Here is an 18,475-nt window from a genome sequence, read left to right on the forward strand (position 1 = left end):
TCACCCCTGTTTTCCTCCTCACCTCCTCATTTCTCACTCTATCCAGCCTAGTAACCCCCACCATACTTCTCAGACACCTCATCTCAAACACATTCAAACTCCTTCTCTCTTCTTCTCTTATGTTCCACGTTTCTGCCCCATACAGTGCTGTTGGCACAATCACTCCTTCATACAGTCTCCTCTTAGAATCCATTCCCAAATGTCTATTCCTCATTACACTCTTTAATCCACCAAGGCATTTACTCGCTTCTCTCAATCTACATTCTACCTCCACCTTCACCCCACCTTTTCCTGCTACACTTGCACCCAAGTATCCAAAACTATCCACTTCCAGTCGCTCTCCCTTAATGTTCACTTCCAGTCTACTGCCACTTTCACCCCTTGTACATCTCATCACCTTACTTTCACCCACATTTATCTTTAGCTTTCTTCTATCACATACTCTCCCAAACTCTGCCACCAGGTTCCTCAATCCCTCCTCTGACCCTGCCACAAGCGCAGTGTCGTCCGCAAACAACAGCTGGCCCACCTCCCACTTTTCTCCATTTTCTTTAACCATCTCCAATCCCTGACCCACTACCCTAGCATTCACCTCTCGCACCACCCCATCCATGTATAAGTTGAACAGCCAGGGCGACATAACGCATCCTTGACGAAGTCCCACCTTTACTTCAAACCACTCACTCTCTCCATTTCTAATCCTGACACAAGCTCTACTACTCTCATAAAAACTCTTGACAGCTCCCAGAAGCTTTCCTCCTATCCCATAAATCTGCATAACCTCCCACAGTGCCTTTCTGTCTACCCTATCATAAGCCTTTTCCAGATCCATTAAAGCCCAAAAAACATCCTTCCCCTTACCTATAGCTTTCTCACATATCTGTCTTACCACAAAGATCTGATCTACACAACCTCTACCTGTCCTAAATCCACACTGTTCCTCACCAATTACTCCTTCTGATCCTCTCCTAATCCTCTCAATTAAGATCCTCCCATAAGCCTTCCCTACTACACTTAACAGGCTAATCCCTCTGAAACTACTACATTCACACTTGTCCCCTTTTCCCTTGTAAAGAGGAACTATACAGGCACTTCTCCAGTCCTCCGGTACTCTACCCTCTCTCCAGCAAACATTAAATAACCTCACCAACCAGTCCACCATCACTGAACCTCCCTTTTTCAGACATTCTGCATGGCATCCATCCAGACCAGTTGCCTTACCTGCTTTCATCATCTTTACAACTGCCTTCACCTCATCCTTCCTTATTTCTCCTCCATTCTCCTCACTCATCTGTCTCATTTTCTTCGCATTTCCCACTGCAACTATCTTTCCTTCCCTATCCTCCTTCACATTTAGCAACTCCCTAAAATATTCTGCCCATCTTCCCCTTACTGCCATCTCTTCCATTATCATCTCTCCATCTGTACCTTTCACCTTTTCTTCTCTACTTGATTCGCCTCCTCTTCCTCTCTTAATTTCTTTCCAAAACATCTTTTTATTACTTTAGCATAATTGACATGGACCTTTTCCTGTCATTTTATCTGCCTGAAGATGGTTGTATATAACAACCGAAAGCTTGCGATTGTATTTATATAATTAGTGTCAATATACCATGGATCTCGGTAGACTTGTGTTTAATCTACCCCTGGACTATAAGAAACATATAAGAAGAATGGAAAAAACAACTAAGAAAATAGTTGAAACTGAATTAGCATTGGTCTTTAACAAGACATGTCTACAAGAAAATTTACTGCCAAAATATACTAATATCAACCCTCATGACCCGGCAGTTAGAAACGACACCCAACCGTGGAATACAGGAAGCAACTGATCCAACGGCAAATCAACCAAAAATCTGAACTCCTAAGAAACCAGCAGCACCAACTTAATCAACTGAAAGAACAATTTGAAGGCTTTGTTCTAGCTCCTGAAGTGCAACAAGAAATTACGACCACATTAAACAACATCCAACAACGCTGCACTCACATTCAGAGAAGTAAGACCATCAAGAAGCTGAGCCACCTATATGGGGCCCCCTCGTCCTTCCCCAACCCTCAGAAGGGTTTCTCAACCTTTCCAATTTTTCTCTAACAGAAGCCCAAAAAGAACTCCTCAACCTAGGTCTCAACTGTCACCTGCAACCTAAGTTCGACAGAGTGGATAAGGTTGCGGAAACAGAGCTCCTTCTCCAGTCTCTTCTTACCCTCGAGACAGAAGGTAAAGTTTTAGTTTCTCCAGACCTAAGACCTCAACTGTTAGCGGAGACTACGAAAAGACGCAGCCACAAAGGTAGTTCCCTCCTTTCACCGGAACTCAAACAAGCAGCCGTCGACTTGCGTAACAACCCAGACATCACAGTTCGGCGAGCAGATAAGTCCTCAATATACGTATTACTGAACAAAGAAGACTACCTTTCCAAGCTTAACCTCATACTTTCCGACACCACAAAATTCAAGAAGATCTCCAGCGACCCCACCAGCAAACTCAAGGTAAAGGTTAACAAACTAATCACAGCTAACAACGCAGCAATAGACCATCTACATATCCCCCCCATCATCGGTGAATATTCCCCAGGCTACATCTACGGTAATGTCAAGACGCATAAACCTGACGCCCCTCTCCGACCTATCATCTCACAGGTCACCACCCCTACGTACCGTCTGGCCAAGCAAATCAACGGCATCATCACACCCTATATACCCAAGAAATACTCGTTAAGATCTATCGATGAGTTTTTAGACATCCTTCACAGTACAAAGCCCCAAGGAATCATGGCATCGCTCGATGTACAGTCCTTATTTTCCCACGTTCCAATCCTTCCCACGATAAACATCATTATGGACAATGTTTACCACCACCCCCAACTGCCCCCTCCTAAAATTCCTGAGAATATCTTGAAGCAGTTACTCATTGCTTGCACGACCGAAGCCCCTTTTAAGAGCCCAATAGGACATCTCTTTTACCAAATAGAAGGCGTTGCAATGGGTTCACCGTTAGGTTGTACCTTTGCAGAATTTTACATGTGCAACCTGGAAAACTCAGTACTTCAAAACCCTGACATAAGACCACACCTGTACTGCAGATATGTTGACGACATTTTCGTGGAAATTAGGAACAAATCCCACCTAAGAGATCTCCAACAAGCCATGGAATCTTCCTCAGTCCTGAACTTCACATATGAGCTTAACCTACATCACAAAATCCCCTTCCTCGACGTCCTTGTCAATTCCCGAAATGACCGACATGAAACTAAAGTGTACAGGAAGGAGACAGACATTGGACGATGCATGAATGCCGACAGTGAATGCCCCGATAGGTATAAGCTGAGCGTCATTCGAGCATATTTAAGACGTGCCTTTCGTAACTGTTCTTCTTGGGACTTACTTCACACAGAACTCTTGAGACTGAAACAGATACTCATCAACAACGATTACTCAAACACTATCATAGACAAAGAAATCAACCTCTTTCTGACACGTACCCAAACTCAACAGGAACAAAAACCCACACAGACTATACACAAAATTTTCTTTAAGAATCAAATGACACCCGCATATAAAACTGACGAACGGGTCTTAAAAGAAATCATCACAAGGAATGTCACATGTATCAACCCACAAGAAAAATTAGCCATAATTATATACTACAAAAACACAACCGTCTCTAGCCTGTTCATGAAGAATAACCTGACAAAAGATAACAACACCCTAAAGCAAGCGAATGTGGTATACCAATACTCCTGCTCCGAAGAAGGTTGCAAACTTCTGCCTAACATGAATTATATTGGTGTTACCACTACTTCACTTAGCCAAAGGCTCACAATGCATGCCCGCGATGGTAGCATACGGAAACATATGACTCAATATCACAACAGAAATCCAACAAGACAAGACCTAGTTAACAATACCAAAATACTCAAACACTGTAACAATCACAAAAAGCTACACATCCTGGAGAAAGTCTACATTTCACAACACACACCAATCATCAACATACAAACAAACACATTAGGCACCTTACTCTTAAACAAAGAATCCGTCACACCAGGACAAAATTTCCTTCGACAATATGACATATAACATCAACGGACACCTTGTCCAGTTCCCCCCCCCCCCAGTCATAATCTGACTCGAACCTCTCCCAATTCCACCTCACCGTCCAGTTTCCCACCCCCGCAGTCATAATGATCTGACCCGAACCTCTCCTAATTCCATCTCACTGGAACCATAAAGCCTTGTCATTTTGTAACTCCTTAGCATAATTGACATGGACCTTTTCCTGTCATTTTATCTGCCTGAAGATGGTTGTATGTAACAACCGAAAGCTTGCGATTGTATTTATATAATTAGTGTCAATATACCATGGATCTCGGTAGACTTGTGTTTAATCTACCCCTGGACTATAAGAAACATAAGAAGAATGGAAAAAACAACTAAGAAGATAGTTGAAACTGAATTAGCATTGGTCTTTAACAAGACATATATATATATATATACACATATATACATATATATATACATATATATATAATGTATATACATATATATACATATATATAATATGTATACATATATATACATATATATATACATATATACATATATATATTTATATATATACATATATATATATATATATATATATATACTGTATATACTGTATATACATATATATATATATATATACTGTATATACATATATATATATACATATACATATGTATATATATATATATATACATATACTGTATATATACATAAATATATACATATATATATACATACATATACATATATATATATATATATATATATATATATTATATACATATATATATCTGTATATATATATACTGTACACATATGCATACATATATATATACATATCATATACATATATATACATACATACATACATATACCAAGGCTTTTTCCCCCTTACTAGGGAGGTAGCCAAAAAGGAAAAGGCACAAAATCATTCCCACCCATTCCATCCCTGAAAACACTCCACACCCCTCCATCCTCCCTCCCATCTTAGCACCTCCTAGATGACGGGTCATCCCTGCACCCTGTCCACTGCCCTGGGTCAGAAGCAGTGTCGCAAGACACAGCACATCCACAGCAAGGCCGCTTCATTAAATCGGCGACCCCCCCCCATATAAAGGAGAGGACAGGGAGAAATCCCTTTGGGCTGCGTCGAAATTTTGCTCACACACATTACCTCCCCCCCCATTCCCTCGTCCATTCCACCTCATGCATCACAACATTTTCCATATACAACCATTCTCCATTCACCCCTGTCGTCTGGACAAGGTGCGGAGATGACCCGTCATCCAGTAGGTGCTAAGATGAGAGAGAGGGTGGAGGGGTGTGGAGTGTATTCAGGGATGGAATGTGTGGGAATGATTTTATGCCTTTTCTTTTTTGGCTACCTCCCTTGTAAGGGGGAAAAAGCCTAGGTATATGTATGTATGTATATATATATATATATATATATATATATATATATATATATATATATATATATATATATATACATATTCTTTGCCTGTTTCTTTTAGGAACGTCCCCTGTGGGGCTACAAGGAGAAGGATACCTAGTCCCAATCCCCGTCCTTTTCTTCTCGCCTCTTACGATCCAAGAGGAAATACTTGGTGGCAGTATTCTTTTCCCCCACCACAGGGAATAAATGTGTCATCATTTCTCTATGATCAGAGTTTTTCTCTATCATAGACAAAATGATGTGTGACTCTGGTCCGTAGGGGTGCCCCATATAGACCCTAAAGTATCAACTGCATGCTACTTTGCCACAATAACAAGCAGCCAATACCCCAGACGGATGCTAAGATGAGAGAGAGGGTGGAGGGGTGTAGAGTGTATTCAGGGATGGAATGGGAGGGATTGACATTATGCCTTTTCCTTTTTGGATACCTCCCTTGTAAGGGGGAAAAAGCCTAGGTATATGTATATATGTATGTATATATATATATACATATATATACATATATATATACATATATATACTTCTAGGGCACAGGTTCTCACGGAGACAATTTTGATTAAAATCAACTGCGCTAATAGATTTAACTATTTTCAGTTGTATCTTCTTAAGTTTAAGGAAGGACTTCCTATCAACTTCATTCAGCTTATGAACGAAATCATCCATGGTGAATGTGAAAAGAAAGGCGCTGGAGAATGCCGATGGTTTCTATTAAATATGTAACAGCATGTAAAAAACTGTTGACAACGACACCTAAAACTTCGGAGTTTTTTCACCTCGATAAGAGGCTTTCTCAGGGTAAGAAGGACTTCATTGGTGTAGAGGCGATGTTCTGGTCTTGAAGGTCTAGAGGCAAGTTAAGAAGGTATATAATAATAATAATAATTAAGGATAGGTAAGTAAGAAGTGTGGGAGCAAGGGGGGGGGGAGGGGTGATAGATGAAGGTAAAGTATTTAAAGTGAAGGAAGTGTGAGTTTGAAAGTGTGGGGCGGACCCACTTGCATGGTTTATAAATATATATAAGGTCATCCTATCTATGCTCAGTCAAAAGTTTCCTTATCTATCTAATAATAAATATTTGGTGTGAAGGAAGGACTTATTTTTGTTGTGCATTTTGTGTTAATTTTAAGTTTAGAACAGTTATTTATGATATGATTATGAATATTAGTTAATATAAGTCCTTCCTTCATTGTATGCATAATAATAAATTTACAGGAGTTGGGAGCAGGTGTGATTCTATATTTGGCTTTGTGCCTTGATAATTAAATTAGATTAAGTATTGGTTGGGGTTTCGTTTTATTCATTTAAGGTTGTGATTATTAGGAGAATATATCATACCTGCTCTCAATTGAATTATTTAATTAATAGTTTTTTTTTTTGTTTTTTTTTTTTGTAAAGGGAGGTCACGTTTAGTGGTGTTGGCTAGTGTGCCTATGAATTCTAGTTTTGGTGTTATGACTAAATATTACACACATATCCATCCTGTGGGTATGTGTGTTTGTGTGAGGCTATGTGCCTTATGTGACATAATGATGTTGTTTGACGTTAATTTCTATACGTAACCTTCCTTTTTTTTTTTTTTTTTCATATATATATATATATATATATAATCAGCTAATGGCCGTGGTTATGGCGGAAATCAGGATGTTAACCCAATATGGTTTTTAGTCTGGGCCAGTTTATGTGGTCATGTGTTTTTCTAGATGAATGTGGGGGTGGGGGTATTATATCGTGTGTTACTATATTGTTCCATGCTTTGCTACTCAGTCGTATGAGTCGTGAGTGTACAGTTTCTATTTTTGCTGTTGTGTGGAGTTGTTCTTGTGTTTCTAGGTATGGTGGTTTGTGTTGTAATATTCTCCTTAATGTTGTGTTTTGTAGTGTTTGCATGGCTTTGATGTTTGTGTGTGTGCTAGTGACTGTGATTATTGGTGGGTATTCTAGTTGTGGTCGTGCTAGTGTCTTATAAAGTTTTATTTGTGTTTTTGTCGTTAGTCCTCTGAAGCGTCTTAGTCTGTTGAGTGTATTTTTTGTGGTATGTATTCTGTTTTTGATGTGGTGTTTTATGCCTTGTGAGTTAATGGTGAGGCCTAGGATATGTGCTTGTCTGTTGTATGGTATTATGTTGTTGTTTATTTTTATTGGTGGTGGATTGCGTGGTGATATGGGTAGTAATTGGAATTTGTTTGTGTTTGTGGATAGTTTCCATTGTTTTTCGTATGTGTTGATTTTATTAATTTCATGTTCTGTCTTTCTGGCAAGCATGTGTTTTCCTGTAGTGTTAGGGTATGTGATTATTTGTGTGACGTCGTCTGCGTATTGTATAGTGTAGCTTCCGTGTGAAGGTGGTGGTATGTCTGATGTATATAGGTTAAATAGTGTTGGGGAGAGAACGCTTCCTTGGGGTACTCCGCTTTGGAGAGGGAAGGGTGGTCCTATGTGGTGGTTTATTTTTATTCTTGCTGTTCTGTTGTCTAGGAAGCTACACAGTGTTTTCGTGATGGTGTCTGGAAGTTGTGTTTGTATGATTTTGTATTTAAGGCCTTCGTGCCATACTTTGTCGAAGGCCTTAGAAATGTCACGTGAGATTATGTTACATGCGTGTTTGTGTCTTTGTGCGTCTGCAATTGTTTCATATAAAATGGCGAGTGCTGTATGTGTTCCTTTGCCAGGTGTGAATCCGTGTTGGTTAGGGTTTAACATGTCGTGTTCGTGTAAGTGTGCCATAAGTCTGTTTGTGATTAGTCTTTCGTATATTTTTCCAGGTGTTTCTAGTAGTGATATTGGTCTGTAATTTTGTATTTGGGTGGTGTTTTTGTTTTGTTTCGGTATGAATGTAATGATTGAGTTTTTGAATGTTTGTGGAAAGTATCCTAGGCTGAGTGTTTCGTTGTAAATGTCTGTGAGTAATTGTATTGTTATGTTTGGTAAGTGTGCGAGTATTTGTTTTGTGATGCCTGATTGTCCTGGAGCTTTGTTTTTGGTGTGTTTGATTATGGTTTTAACGTCTTCTAGGTATATGGGTCCTCCGATGTAGCTGTCAGTGTCTAGTCTGTTTAAGTCTATGTTTGCGTAGGGTTGTGTTTGGTGGTGGTGCTGCGTTATGTGTGTGAGTATTTTTGTTTCATGGTTTGAGTCGAATTGTGTGTTTTCTGCTGGTGTGATTTGGAAAATGTTTTGCCATACCTGTCTGAATGCGTCTTCTTTGTCTTTGTCGTCGTGTAGTTTTTCGTTGTTGTGAGTTATGTAGGGTAAAGTGTTAGTCTTAGATCCTTGTAGTCTCTTTATTGTGTTCCAGAAGTCTTGTGGTTTTTTTGGGTTGAATTTGATGTTTGAAATTAGTTTGTTCCATGTTTCTTCATAGTTTCTTTTGTGTTCTTCTAGTATCTGTGTTTGTAGTTGTTTAATTGTTTGTGATATGTGTGGAGTCCAGTTGTTTTCATTTATGGCTTTGTTTTTTATGTTGTTTGCTTTCCAAACTAGTTGTTTTAGTGTTTTAGATGTTTTTGGTGTGGGTAGTTGTTTGTAGTGTGTTGTAGGGATGCTCTGTGTGATTGCATTGTCTATTAGTTTGTACCAGTTTTCTATTTTTTCGTCTATGTAATGTGTGTTTTTTGTTAGGGTGTTTGTGTTGTTTTGTGTTTCTGTGTTGTTGTATTCTTCTGTAGTTGTTTCTAGAATTGTTTTGAATTTCTTCCAGTCTGCTTCTTTGAATAGTAGTCTAGGTGGTGTGGGGATAGTTATCGCTGTGGTGGAGAGTGTCAAATGAAGTGGTATGTGGTCTGATGATGTTATGTCGCCTGGGTGTATTCTGTATGTAAAGTGGTGGTGTCGGTTGGTGAATACCATGTCTGGGTTGCCTGTTCCGTTGTTTGCGAAGTATGTTGGAAAGTCTGGACCTAGGAAGGTGAGGTGGTTTTGTGTTATCAGTTGGTGTATACTTTTCCCTACGTGATTGTTGTATGTGTGTTTCAGTGTTTTATGTTTTGCGTTGAAGTCTCCTATGATGTATGTAGGTTGTAGTTTTTGTGTGATTTTAAGAATGTCTTGTGTTGGTAGGTATGGTCTTCGTGGTGGGAGGTATGTTGTGGCTATGATGATGGGTCCTTTGTTTGTGTGTAGTTCAATGGCTAGCATGTCTTCGTCGAAGTCATCTAACAGTTTGTATTTTATGTTACGTCTTATGGCTATTGCAATTCCTGCGCTGTCCTCGTTGTATGTGTTTTGTGTGTGTGTGTTGTAATTGAATATCTTAACTGTGTGTTTCCCTATAGAATTGAGTAGTATGATGTCTGGTGTTTGTGTTGTGTAATGGTTGCATAATTGGTTTCTCCTGTGAAATGTCCAGTGTTGTACGTTGTGTTGTATTATGTGTATTGTGTCCATGTTTGTTTGGTTTATTGGCTGTTGACTGTCCAGTGAGGTGTGTCTGTTGGTTTGTGTTTGCGAGTGTCGTAGAATCCTTGTTGTGTCTTTTTATATCTTGCTTCAGTCAGTCTTTGTATGGGGGCCTTTGTCAAGTCTATTAGTCTTTGTGTTATCATGGTGTCTACAGTCTCTTCTGGAATTTCCTTTGTGTATATGTATTTGATCTTGTTGGTTCGGAGAAGTGTGTGTGCATTTTGGTGTATCTCTTCGTCTGTCATGTTTATTGTGGTGGGTGTTATTATCTGTAATGTTATGTCTGTGTTCTGGTCAGTTTTCTTTGATTTTGTGGGTTGTTCAGTTTCAGTTGTGTGTTCTGTGTTCAGTGGTCTTTTGTTTCTCTGTTCCTCTGTTTCCATTGCCTCAGGTTGTGTGGGTGTTGTGTTATTTAACATGTTAAGTATGGCTGATGGTTTGATAACTGAGGGTGGGATTATGATAGTGGGGAGTCCATTGGCTTTGTAGTATTCATCAATTGTCTGTTGGTATGTTCCTGGTGTTGCAGCTTCGGTTATGTTAGCATGTATGATGGCAGTGTTTATGACTGTGAGATGTTTGAGGGTTATAGGGTTGGGTGTTGGTGTGTGTGATGACTGAGTAGCATTACCTGTCGTTATGTTTGCATATGTTATGTTGGGGTGTGTGGTTGTGTGTGGCAGCTCCCTGATTTCTTGGGATTTCTTCTTAATCAATTGTTTCTTCACCGGACATCTTGCTGCATATGTAGGATGGTCTTGTCCGCAGGCTATACATTTCTTTAACGCATTGTGGCAGTTGTTGATTCGGTGGTTGGTGGAGCAGCAGGCGGAGCAAATGGTGTAGGTGTCTGGGTGTGTGCAGTGTCTGAGTGTGTGTTCGTAAGAGTAACAACGTGTACATTGGGGGAGTTGTATAAAGGTTTCTTGTGTCAGTGAGTGGGGGGGGAAGGATTGGTTGAAGATAAGTAATCCAGATTCTAGAGTTCTTTTAACCATGGCCGATGTTTCGAGTTTAATCTTAATGATGGTCTTTGTTGTTTTTAGTTTGATGACAGTGTTCACTTTGATGTTGTTTAATCTTTCTATTTCATTCTTGATATCTGCTAGTTCCCTTTCGTGAATGTGCTCATCTACGTTCTTGACGATCAGGGTCTTCTTCGCATTGAGTTCTGGTGGGTCGATTACTTCCAGGCCTTCATTAACGAAAGTGGCTTTGTTGGGTTTTTTCGTTAATTCCTCGATGGTGGAATCGTCCGCGATGATAGTGTGAAGGGGTCCGCTTGTGTAGAGTTTATGTATGTGTATGTTGAGTGTTGACAGAGTTTTCCAGATTGCGGTTCTCTTGGTCGTCCCGGTGGTTGGCCGGGTTTCCTTGATTTTGAGACGGCCCATTGCGCCGAGGCGCTGGGCTTGGTGTGTGTGTGTGTTCAGTAGTGTGTATGTGTCAGAGTTCGAAAGTGAAATTGAAGGAAAAAGAGGGAAATAGTATGAGGGAGGGGGGGGGGTTCGTAGGGGTACGGTCTGTGCTCACTTGTCCTGAATGGCCTAACGGAGCTCGTTAATTGGCTAAGTGGCTAGCGGCAGGATAAGGGAAAGTAATTGCGCCGTCTGGTGCCCTAGTGCCTACTCGCAGCGTATGGAACGCCTTGATTGCCTAGGTCGTTGGCCCTATGCCGAGTCCGCTGTAGGAGCGGGAGACCGGGAGATGGGGTTCCCCTCCCCACCAGTCGACTGAGCAAGTTTTAAGACCGACAAGGGCTATGCTCAGTCGAAAGGGGGGTTATTGGGGCATGAACCGTCAGAGCGAGAGGCGTAGGAAGTGCCTTGGCTCGGGTAACGGTGTTATTGTTGATTGGCGAGATCGTTGGAGCTGAGGAGCGTTCACGTCCGTATCGGGTGGTGTCTTTTCTCTCTCGTTAAGAAGGTACAATACAATACAATAATAGAATACAGTGAAGTGAGAAGGTGTGGGGGCAAGAGGGGGGGGGGTGAAAGGTGAAGGAAAGTTTAGAAAGTGAAGGAAGTGTGAGAGAGATAGTGTGGGGCGGACCCACTTGCGTTGTAGTTTGTGTTTTTAAGAGGTCATCCTAGCTCACTAAAAATTTGGTTCCCTAACTAGCTAAACATTTGATAATAATTACATGTAATAATATTAATAGGTATGTAGGAAGCACTCATTTGGTGGTATACCTTTTGGTGTGATGATGTTGATTTTAGTGTAAATAGTGTTTTGTTGAATACAAATAAGTTTCATGAGTGCTTCCTACATTGCATATTTCATAGAAGGTTATATATTTGCATAGGTTGGGAGCAGGTGTGACTTAGTATAGGCAATAGGCCGTGAATTGATGCAAGATTTGTTATTTAATGTAAAGTTTTTTAATATTAGTTAATGTTATTATTTCGTTAGGCTGTGTCATACTTGCTCTCAAATAAATTTATATATACATATATATATATGTTTTTGTTTTTTTTTTCTTTTTTTGGAAGGTTACGGTTGTTTTTATTGGCTAATGTGCCCTATGAGGTTTATTATCAAGTATTGTAAGTTAATTATACACACATATCGTGTGGATATGTGTGTTTGGATGTGGCAAGTGCCTTGAGAGTTCTTATGTTAATTATATGTTAGTTCTAACATGCGTAATCTTCCTTTTATTTTTATTTTATTTTATTTTATTTTATTTTGTTTTTATTTATTTTTATTTTTTATTTTGTTTTTGGGGGGGAGGGATACGTACGTTTAGAAATGGCTTATGTGCCATGTGACTGCTAGTATTTATAATTATTACACACGTATCTTTGTGGATACGTGTGTTTATGGGTGGCTATTGTGCCAGATATTACAGTTAATCTTAGTACTTACGTACGTATTCCTACCTTTTTTTTTTTTTTTTTTTTTTTTTTTTTTTTTTTTTTTTTTTTTTTTTTTTTTTTTTTTTTTTTTTTTTTTTTTTTTTTGTTTTCTTTTTTTTTAGCTAGGGGAAAGTCCAGGGGCTCAACCAAGAACTCAACCAAGGGCTCAACCAAGAATAGTTTTGAGTCTAGGCCAGTTTTTATGGTCATGTCTATGTTTATTGGTTGGTGGGGGCTGTGGTAGAGTGTTGATGTCCAAAGTGGTGTTCCAGGCTTTACTGCTCAGTCTTATCAATCGTGCATGTATAGTTTCTAATTTAGTTGTTTCGTGAAGTTGTTGTGTTGTTTCTAAGTAGGGGGGTTTGTGTTTTAGTATACTACGTATTGTTTTGTTCTGTAATTTTTGCATTTTTTTGATGTTTGTAGGTGTACTTGTGACTGTGATTATGGGTGGGTATTCTAGTTGTGGTCGTGCTAATGTCTTGTATAGTTGTATTTGTGTTTTTGTCTTGAGTCCTCGGAAACGTCTTAGTTTGTTTAGTGTGGTTTGTGTTATTCTTATTCTGTTTTTGATGTGTGTTTGTATTCCTTGTGTTGTTATGGTGAGGCCTAGGATGTGTGCTTGTTTGTTGTATGGTATTATGGTGTTGTTAATCTTGATTGGTGGTGGTTGTCGTGATGAAATGGCTAGGAGTTGAAATTTGTTTGTGTTTGTTGAAATTTTCCATTGTTTCTCGTATGTGTTAATTTTGTGGATTTCGTGTTGTGTTTTCCTGGCAAGCATTTGTTTTCCTGTGGTGTTGGGGTATGTGATGATTTGTGTTATGTCGTCTGCGTATTGTATGGTGTAGCTTCCGTGTGATGGTGGAGGGGTGTCTGCTGTGTATAGGTTGAAGAGTGTTGGGGATATGACGCTTCCTTGTGGGACTCCACTGTGGAGTGGGAAGGCTGGTCCTATGTGTTGGTTTATTTTTATTTTGGCTGTTCTGTTGTCGAGGAAGCTACACAGTGTTTTCGTGATAGTGTCAGGGAGTTGTGTTTGTAGTATTTTGTGTTTAAGGCCTTCGTGCCAGACTTTGTCGAAGGCCTTAGATATGTCTCTTGAAATAATTATACATGCTTGTTTGTGTCTTTGTGTGTCTGCAATTGTTTCATATAGGGTGGCGAGTGCGGTGTGTGTTCCCTTGCCGGGGGTGAAGCCGTGTTGGTGTGGGTTTAACAGGTCGTGTTCGTGTAGGTGTGCCATTAGTCTGTGATGATTCTTTCGAATATTTTTCCTGGTGTCTCGAGTAGTGAAATGGGTCTGTAGTTTTGTATTTGTGTTATGTTTTTGTTTGGTTTTGGTATGAAGGTGATTATTGAGTTTTTGAATTTTTGGGGAAAGTATCCTAGGCTTAGTGTTTCGTTGAATATGTCTGTGAGCAATTGTTTAGTTATTTTTGGTGTGTGTGAGAGTATTTGTTTAGTGATTCCAGATTCTCCGGGTGTTTTGTTTTTTGTGTGTTTTATTATGTTTGTGACGTCTTCGAGTTGTATGGGTTGGGTAATGTAGTTGTCTGTGTTTAGTCTGTTTAGGTCTATGTTTGTGTATGGTTGTGTTTGATGGAGGTGTTGTGTTAAGTGGGTTAGTATGTTTGTTTCGTGATTCGTGTCAAAGTGCGTGTTTTCTTCTGGTGTGATTTGGAATATGTTTTGCCATACCTGTCTGAATGCTGTTTCTTTGTTTTTGTCGTCGTGTATTTTTTCGTTACTGTGTATTATGTATGGTGTGGTTGGGGTATTTGATCCTAAGAGTTGTTTTATTTTGTTCCAGAATTCTTGTGGTTTTTGGGGATTAAATTTGATGTTTGATATAATGTTGTTCCATGTGTCTTCGTAACTTTGTTTGCTTTCTTCAAGTATTAATGTTTGTATTTGTCTAATTGTTCTTATTGTGTGTGGCGTCCAGTTGTTTTCGAGTGTGGCTTTGTTTTTTATGTAATTTGCCTGCCATATTAGTTGTTTCAGCTTTTTGGATGTTTTGGGTGTGGGGACTTGTTTATGTTGTGTCGTTGGTATGCTTTGTGTAATTGCGTTGTTTATGAGTTTGTACCATATGTTTAGTTTGTTGTCTATGTAATCTGTGTTTTTTGTTTGGTTGTTTGTGTTTTGTTTTTCTGTGGTTATGTATTCATTTGTTGTTGTTTCTAGTATTGTTTTGAACTTTTTCCAGTCTGCTAGTTTGTATGCTAGTTTGGGTTGTGTGGGGATAGTGATGGCCGTAGTGGAAAGTGTGAGGTTGAGAGGTATGTGGTCTGATGATGTTATGTTTCCGGGGTGTATTCTGTATGTAAGGTGGTGGTGTCTGTTGGTGAAAATCATGTCCGGGTTGCTTGAGCCAAAGGGTGTTATGGTTGTGTGGAAATCTGGTCCGAGGAAGGTGAGGTGGTTTCGTGTTATTAGGGGATGGATATTTCTTCCTATTTGATTGTTGTATGTGTGGTTAAATATTTGGTGTTTAGCGTTGAAGTCTCCTATTATATATGTTGGTATTGGTTTTTGTGTAATTTTTAGTATGTCTTGTTTTGGTATGTAGGGTCTGCGTGGTGGGATGTATAGTGTGGCTATGATAATGGGTCCTCTGTTTGTGTCTATTTCTATTGCTAATAAGTCTTCGTCGAAGTCGTCAAGAAGTTTGTGTTTTGTGTTTTTTTTAATGGATATGGCTATGCCTGCGTTGTCTTCGTTGTATGTGTTTTTTGTGTATGTGTTGTAATTGTGTATTTTGACTGTGTGTCTGCCAATGGAATTGAGTAGTAATATGTCTGGTGATTGTGTTAGGTAGTAATTGGATAGTTCGTGTTGTCTGTGTTTTGTCCAGGATTTTACGTTGTGTTGCATTATGTGTATTGTGTTCATGTGCGCGTGATTCATTGGCAGTTGGTTGTCCAGTGTGGTGTGTCTGTAGGTTTGTGTTTGCGTATTTCGTAATATCCTTGTTTTGTTTTTTTGTATCTTGTTTCAGTCAGTCTTTGTATAGGAGCTTTTGTCAGGTCTAGTATTTTTTGTTTTATTAGTGTTTCTATTGTTTCTTCAGGTATGTCCTTAGTGTAGATGTATTTTATTTTGCCTGTTTGTAGGAGAGTGTGTGTGTTTTGGTGGATTGCGTCGTCTGTCATGTCATTGGTGTCTGGTGTTATTATTTGTATGGGTATGTTATCTTGTTCTGTTTTCTTGGCTTTGGAAGGTTGTTGGGTTTCTGTTGTTTGTTCTGAGGTGAGTGGTCTTTTGTTTCTTTGTTCTTCTGTTTCCATGTTTTCTTGTTCAGTGTGGGAGTGGTTGGTGTTGTTTAACATGTTGAGTATTGGTGTTGGATTGATGACTGAGGGAGGAATGATTATTGTGGGAAGTCCGTTGGCTTTGTAATATTCGTTTATCGTGTGTTGGTATGTTCCTGGAGTGGCGGCTTCTGTGATGTTTGCGTGTATAATGGCAGTGTTGATGACCGTTAGGTGTTTGAGTGTTATAGGGTTGGGTGTAGTTGTTGGCATTGGTGTAGACTGAGTGGTATTTCCTGAAGCTATGTTGGCGTATGATGTATTTGTGTGTGTGGATGAGTGTTGTGTTTTAAGTTCCTGGGTCTTCTTCCTGATTAGTTCTTTTCTAACTGGGCATCTTGATGCATAAGTTGGGTGGTTCTGGTTGCAGGCTAGACATTTCTTTATGGCGTTGTGGCAATTGTTTATTCTGTGTTCGGTGGAGGAGCAGAATGAGCAGATAGTGTAAGTGTTTGGTTGTGTGCAGTTTCTGAATGTATGATCGTAGGAATAGCATCTGGTACATTGTGGCAGTTGAACGTAAATTTCTTGGTTGAGGGCGTGTGTGGGGAATGACTGGCTAAACAGAAGGATGCCGGTTTCAAGGCATCTTTTGACCATAGCAGATGTTTCCATTTTCACTTTCATAATGGTCTTGGCGTTCGGGATCTTGATAACCTCATTTATTTTGATGTTTGGGTTTAGCCTTTCAAATTCATCCTTGATTTCTTCTGTGGTCTTGTCTTGAATGTGTTCATCTACCTGTTTAATTACTAGTGTCCGTTTGGCGTTAAGCTCGGGTGGGTCATTGACTTCCAGTCCTTCTTTGGTGAATGCCGCTTTAGAAGTTTTCTTGGTTAGGTTTTCAATAGTGGTGTCGTCGGCAATTATGGTGTGAAGGGGTCCGTTGGAGAATAGCTTGTGTACGTGTATGTTGAGGGTCGATAATGTTTTCCATATGATATTCCTTTTGTTGGAGCCGGCCGTGGGCCGGGTTTCTCGAAGTTTGAGTCTGCCCATTGCGCCGAGGCGCTGGGCTTGGTGTGTGTGTGTGTTCTGTGATGTGTATGTGTCAGAGTTCGAAAGTAAAAAAGGAAGGAAAAGGAGGGAATGGTATGAGGGAGGGGGGGGTTCGTAGGGGTACGGTCTGTGCTCACTTGTCCTGAATGGCCTAACGGAGCTCGTAATTGGCTAAGTGGCTAGCGGCAGGATAAGGGAAAGTAATTGCGCCGTCTGGTGCCCTAGTGCCCACTCGCAGCGTATGGAACGCCTTGATTGCCTAGGTCGTTGGCCCTATGCCGAGTCCGCTGTAGGAGCGGGAGACCGGGAGATGGGGTTCCCCTCCCCACCAGTCGACTGAGCAAGTTTTAAGACCGACAAGGGCTATGCTCAGTCGAAAGGGGGGTTATTGGGGCATGAACCGTCAGAGCGAGAGGCGTAGGAAGTGCCTTGGCTCGGGTAACGGTGTTGGAGTTATGGTTGATCGTTGGAGCTGAGGAGCGTTCACGTCCGTATCGGGTGGTGTCTTTTCTCTCTCTCTCATTTAAGAAGGTAATAATAAATAAATAATAACGACAGGTAAGTGAGAAGTGTGGGGGGCAAGAGGGGGGGGAGGGGGTGAAAGGTGAAGGTAAAGGTTAGAAAGTGAAAGAAGTGAAGTGTAATAGTGTGGGGCGGACCCACTTGCATGGTATAATGATAGTTCATACGGTCATCCTATCTATGCTATATAAAAAATCCCTATCTAGCTAATCATATTTATGATGTGAAGGAAGGACTTATTTCTTCTTATGCATATTGTATTAACTTTGAATGGCAAGATGTTTTTAGTTGTTAATTTTATATTTTAGTACAAGTCCTTCCTTCTTTGTGCACATGATAATACATATTTAGGAGTTAGGAGCAGGTGTGACTCTGTGCGGGCTTTGTGCCGTGAAAGTTAAGTAAGTTATTTGGGTTTTTATTTAGTTATATTTAGTGATAAGTCATGTCATACCTGCTCCCAGTTGAATTATATATATATATACGTATATTTATAGTTTTTTTTTTTTTTTTTTTTTTTTTTTGCGGGGGGGGGGGGTTACGTACGTAAGTGCTTAGCTAATGTGCCGTATGATTTATGCTATTATTATGTTTTAAATGATACACACATATCCTGGGGGATATGTGTGTTTGTATGAGGAGATATGCTTTATGTATAGTTAATCGTAAAGTACTTTATATCAAAATTACGTAACCTTCCCTTTTTTTTTTTTTTTTTTTTTTTTTTTTTTTTTTTTTTTTTTTTTTTTTTTTTTTTTTTGATTAGCTAGGGGCCATGTCTGAGGCGGAAGGGCTGGATGTTAACCTAATACAGTTTTAAGCCTGGGCCAGTTTATGTGATCATGAGTTTTCTTTGTTGATTGAGGAGGTGGGGGTA

At 39.8% G+C, this 18,475-nt stretch overlaps 1 protein-coding gene across 1 annotated transcript in view; it reads left to right on the forward strand.

The window, feature by feature from the left end:
• LOC143023418 (uncharacterized) overlaps nucleotides 1-6,735 on the forward strand; it is a 15,031-nt gene extending 8,296 nt beyond the window's left edge. Inside the window, exons 2-4 of the mRNA XM_076181940.1 lie at nucleotides 1,796-1,997; nucleotides 2,096-3,074; nucleotides 6,717-6,735. Coding sequence (XP_076038055.1) covers nucleotides 1,796-1,997; nucleotides 2,096-3,074; nucleotides 6,717-6,735 — 1,200 coding nt within the window. The remainder of the gene's footprint in view (nucleotides 1-1,795; nucleotides 1,998-2,095; nucleotides 3,075-6,716) is intronic.
• Nucleotides 6,736-18,475: the final 11,740 nt, after the last annotated feature.

Source organism: Oratosquilla oratoria, unplaced genomic scaffold, assembly GCF_046742065.1.
Source record: "Oratosquilla oratoria isolate Oo_2021 unplaced genomic scaffold, ASM4674206v1 SCAFFOLD47, whole genome shotgun sequence".
Taxonomy (NCBI): Eukaryota; Metazoa; Arthropoda; class Malacostraca; order Stomatopoda; family Squillidae; genus Oratosquilla; species Oratosquilla oratoria.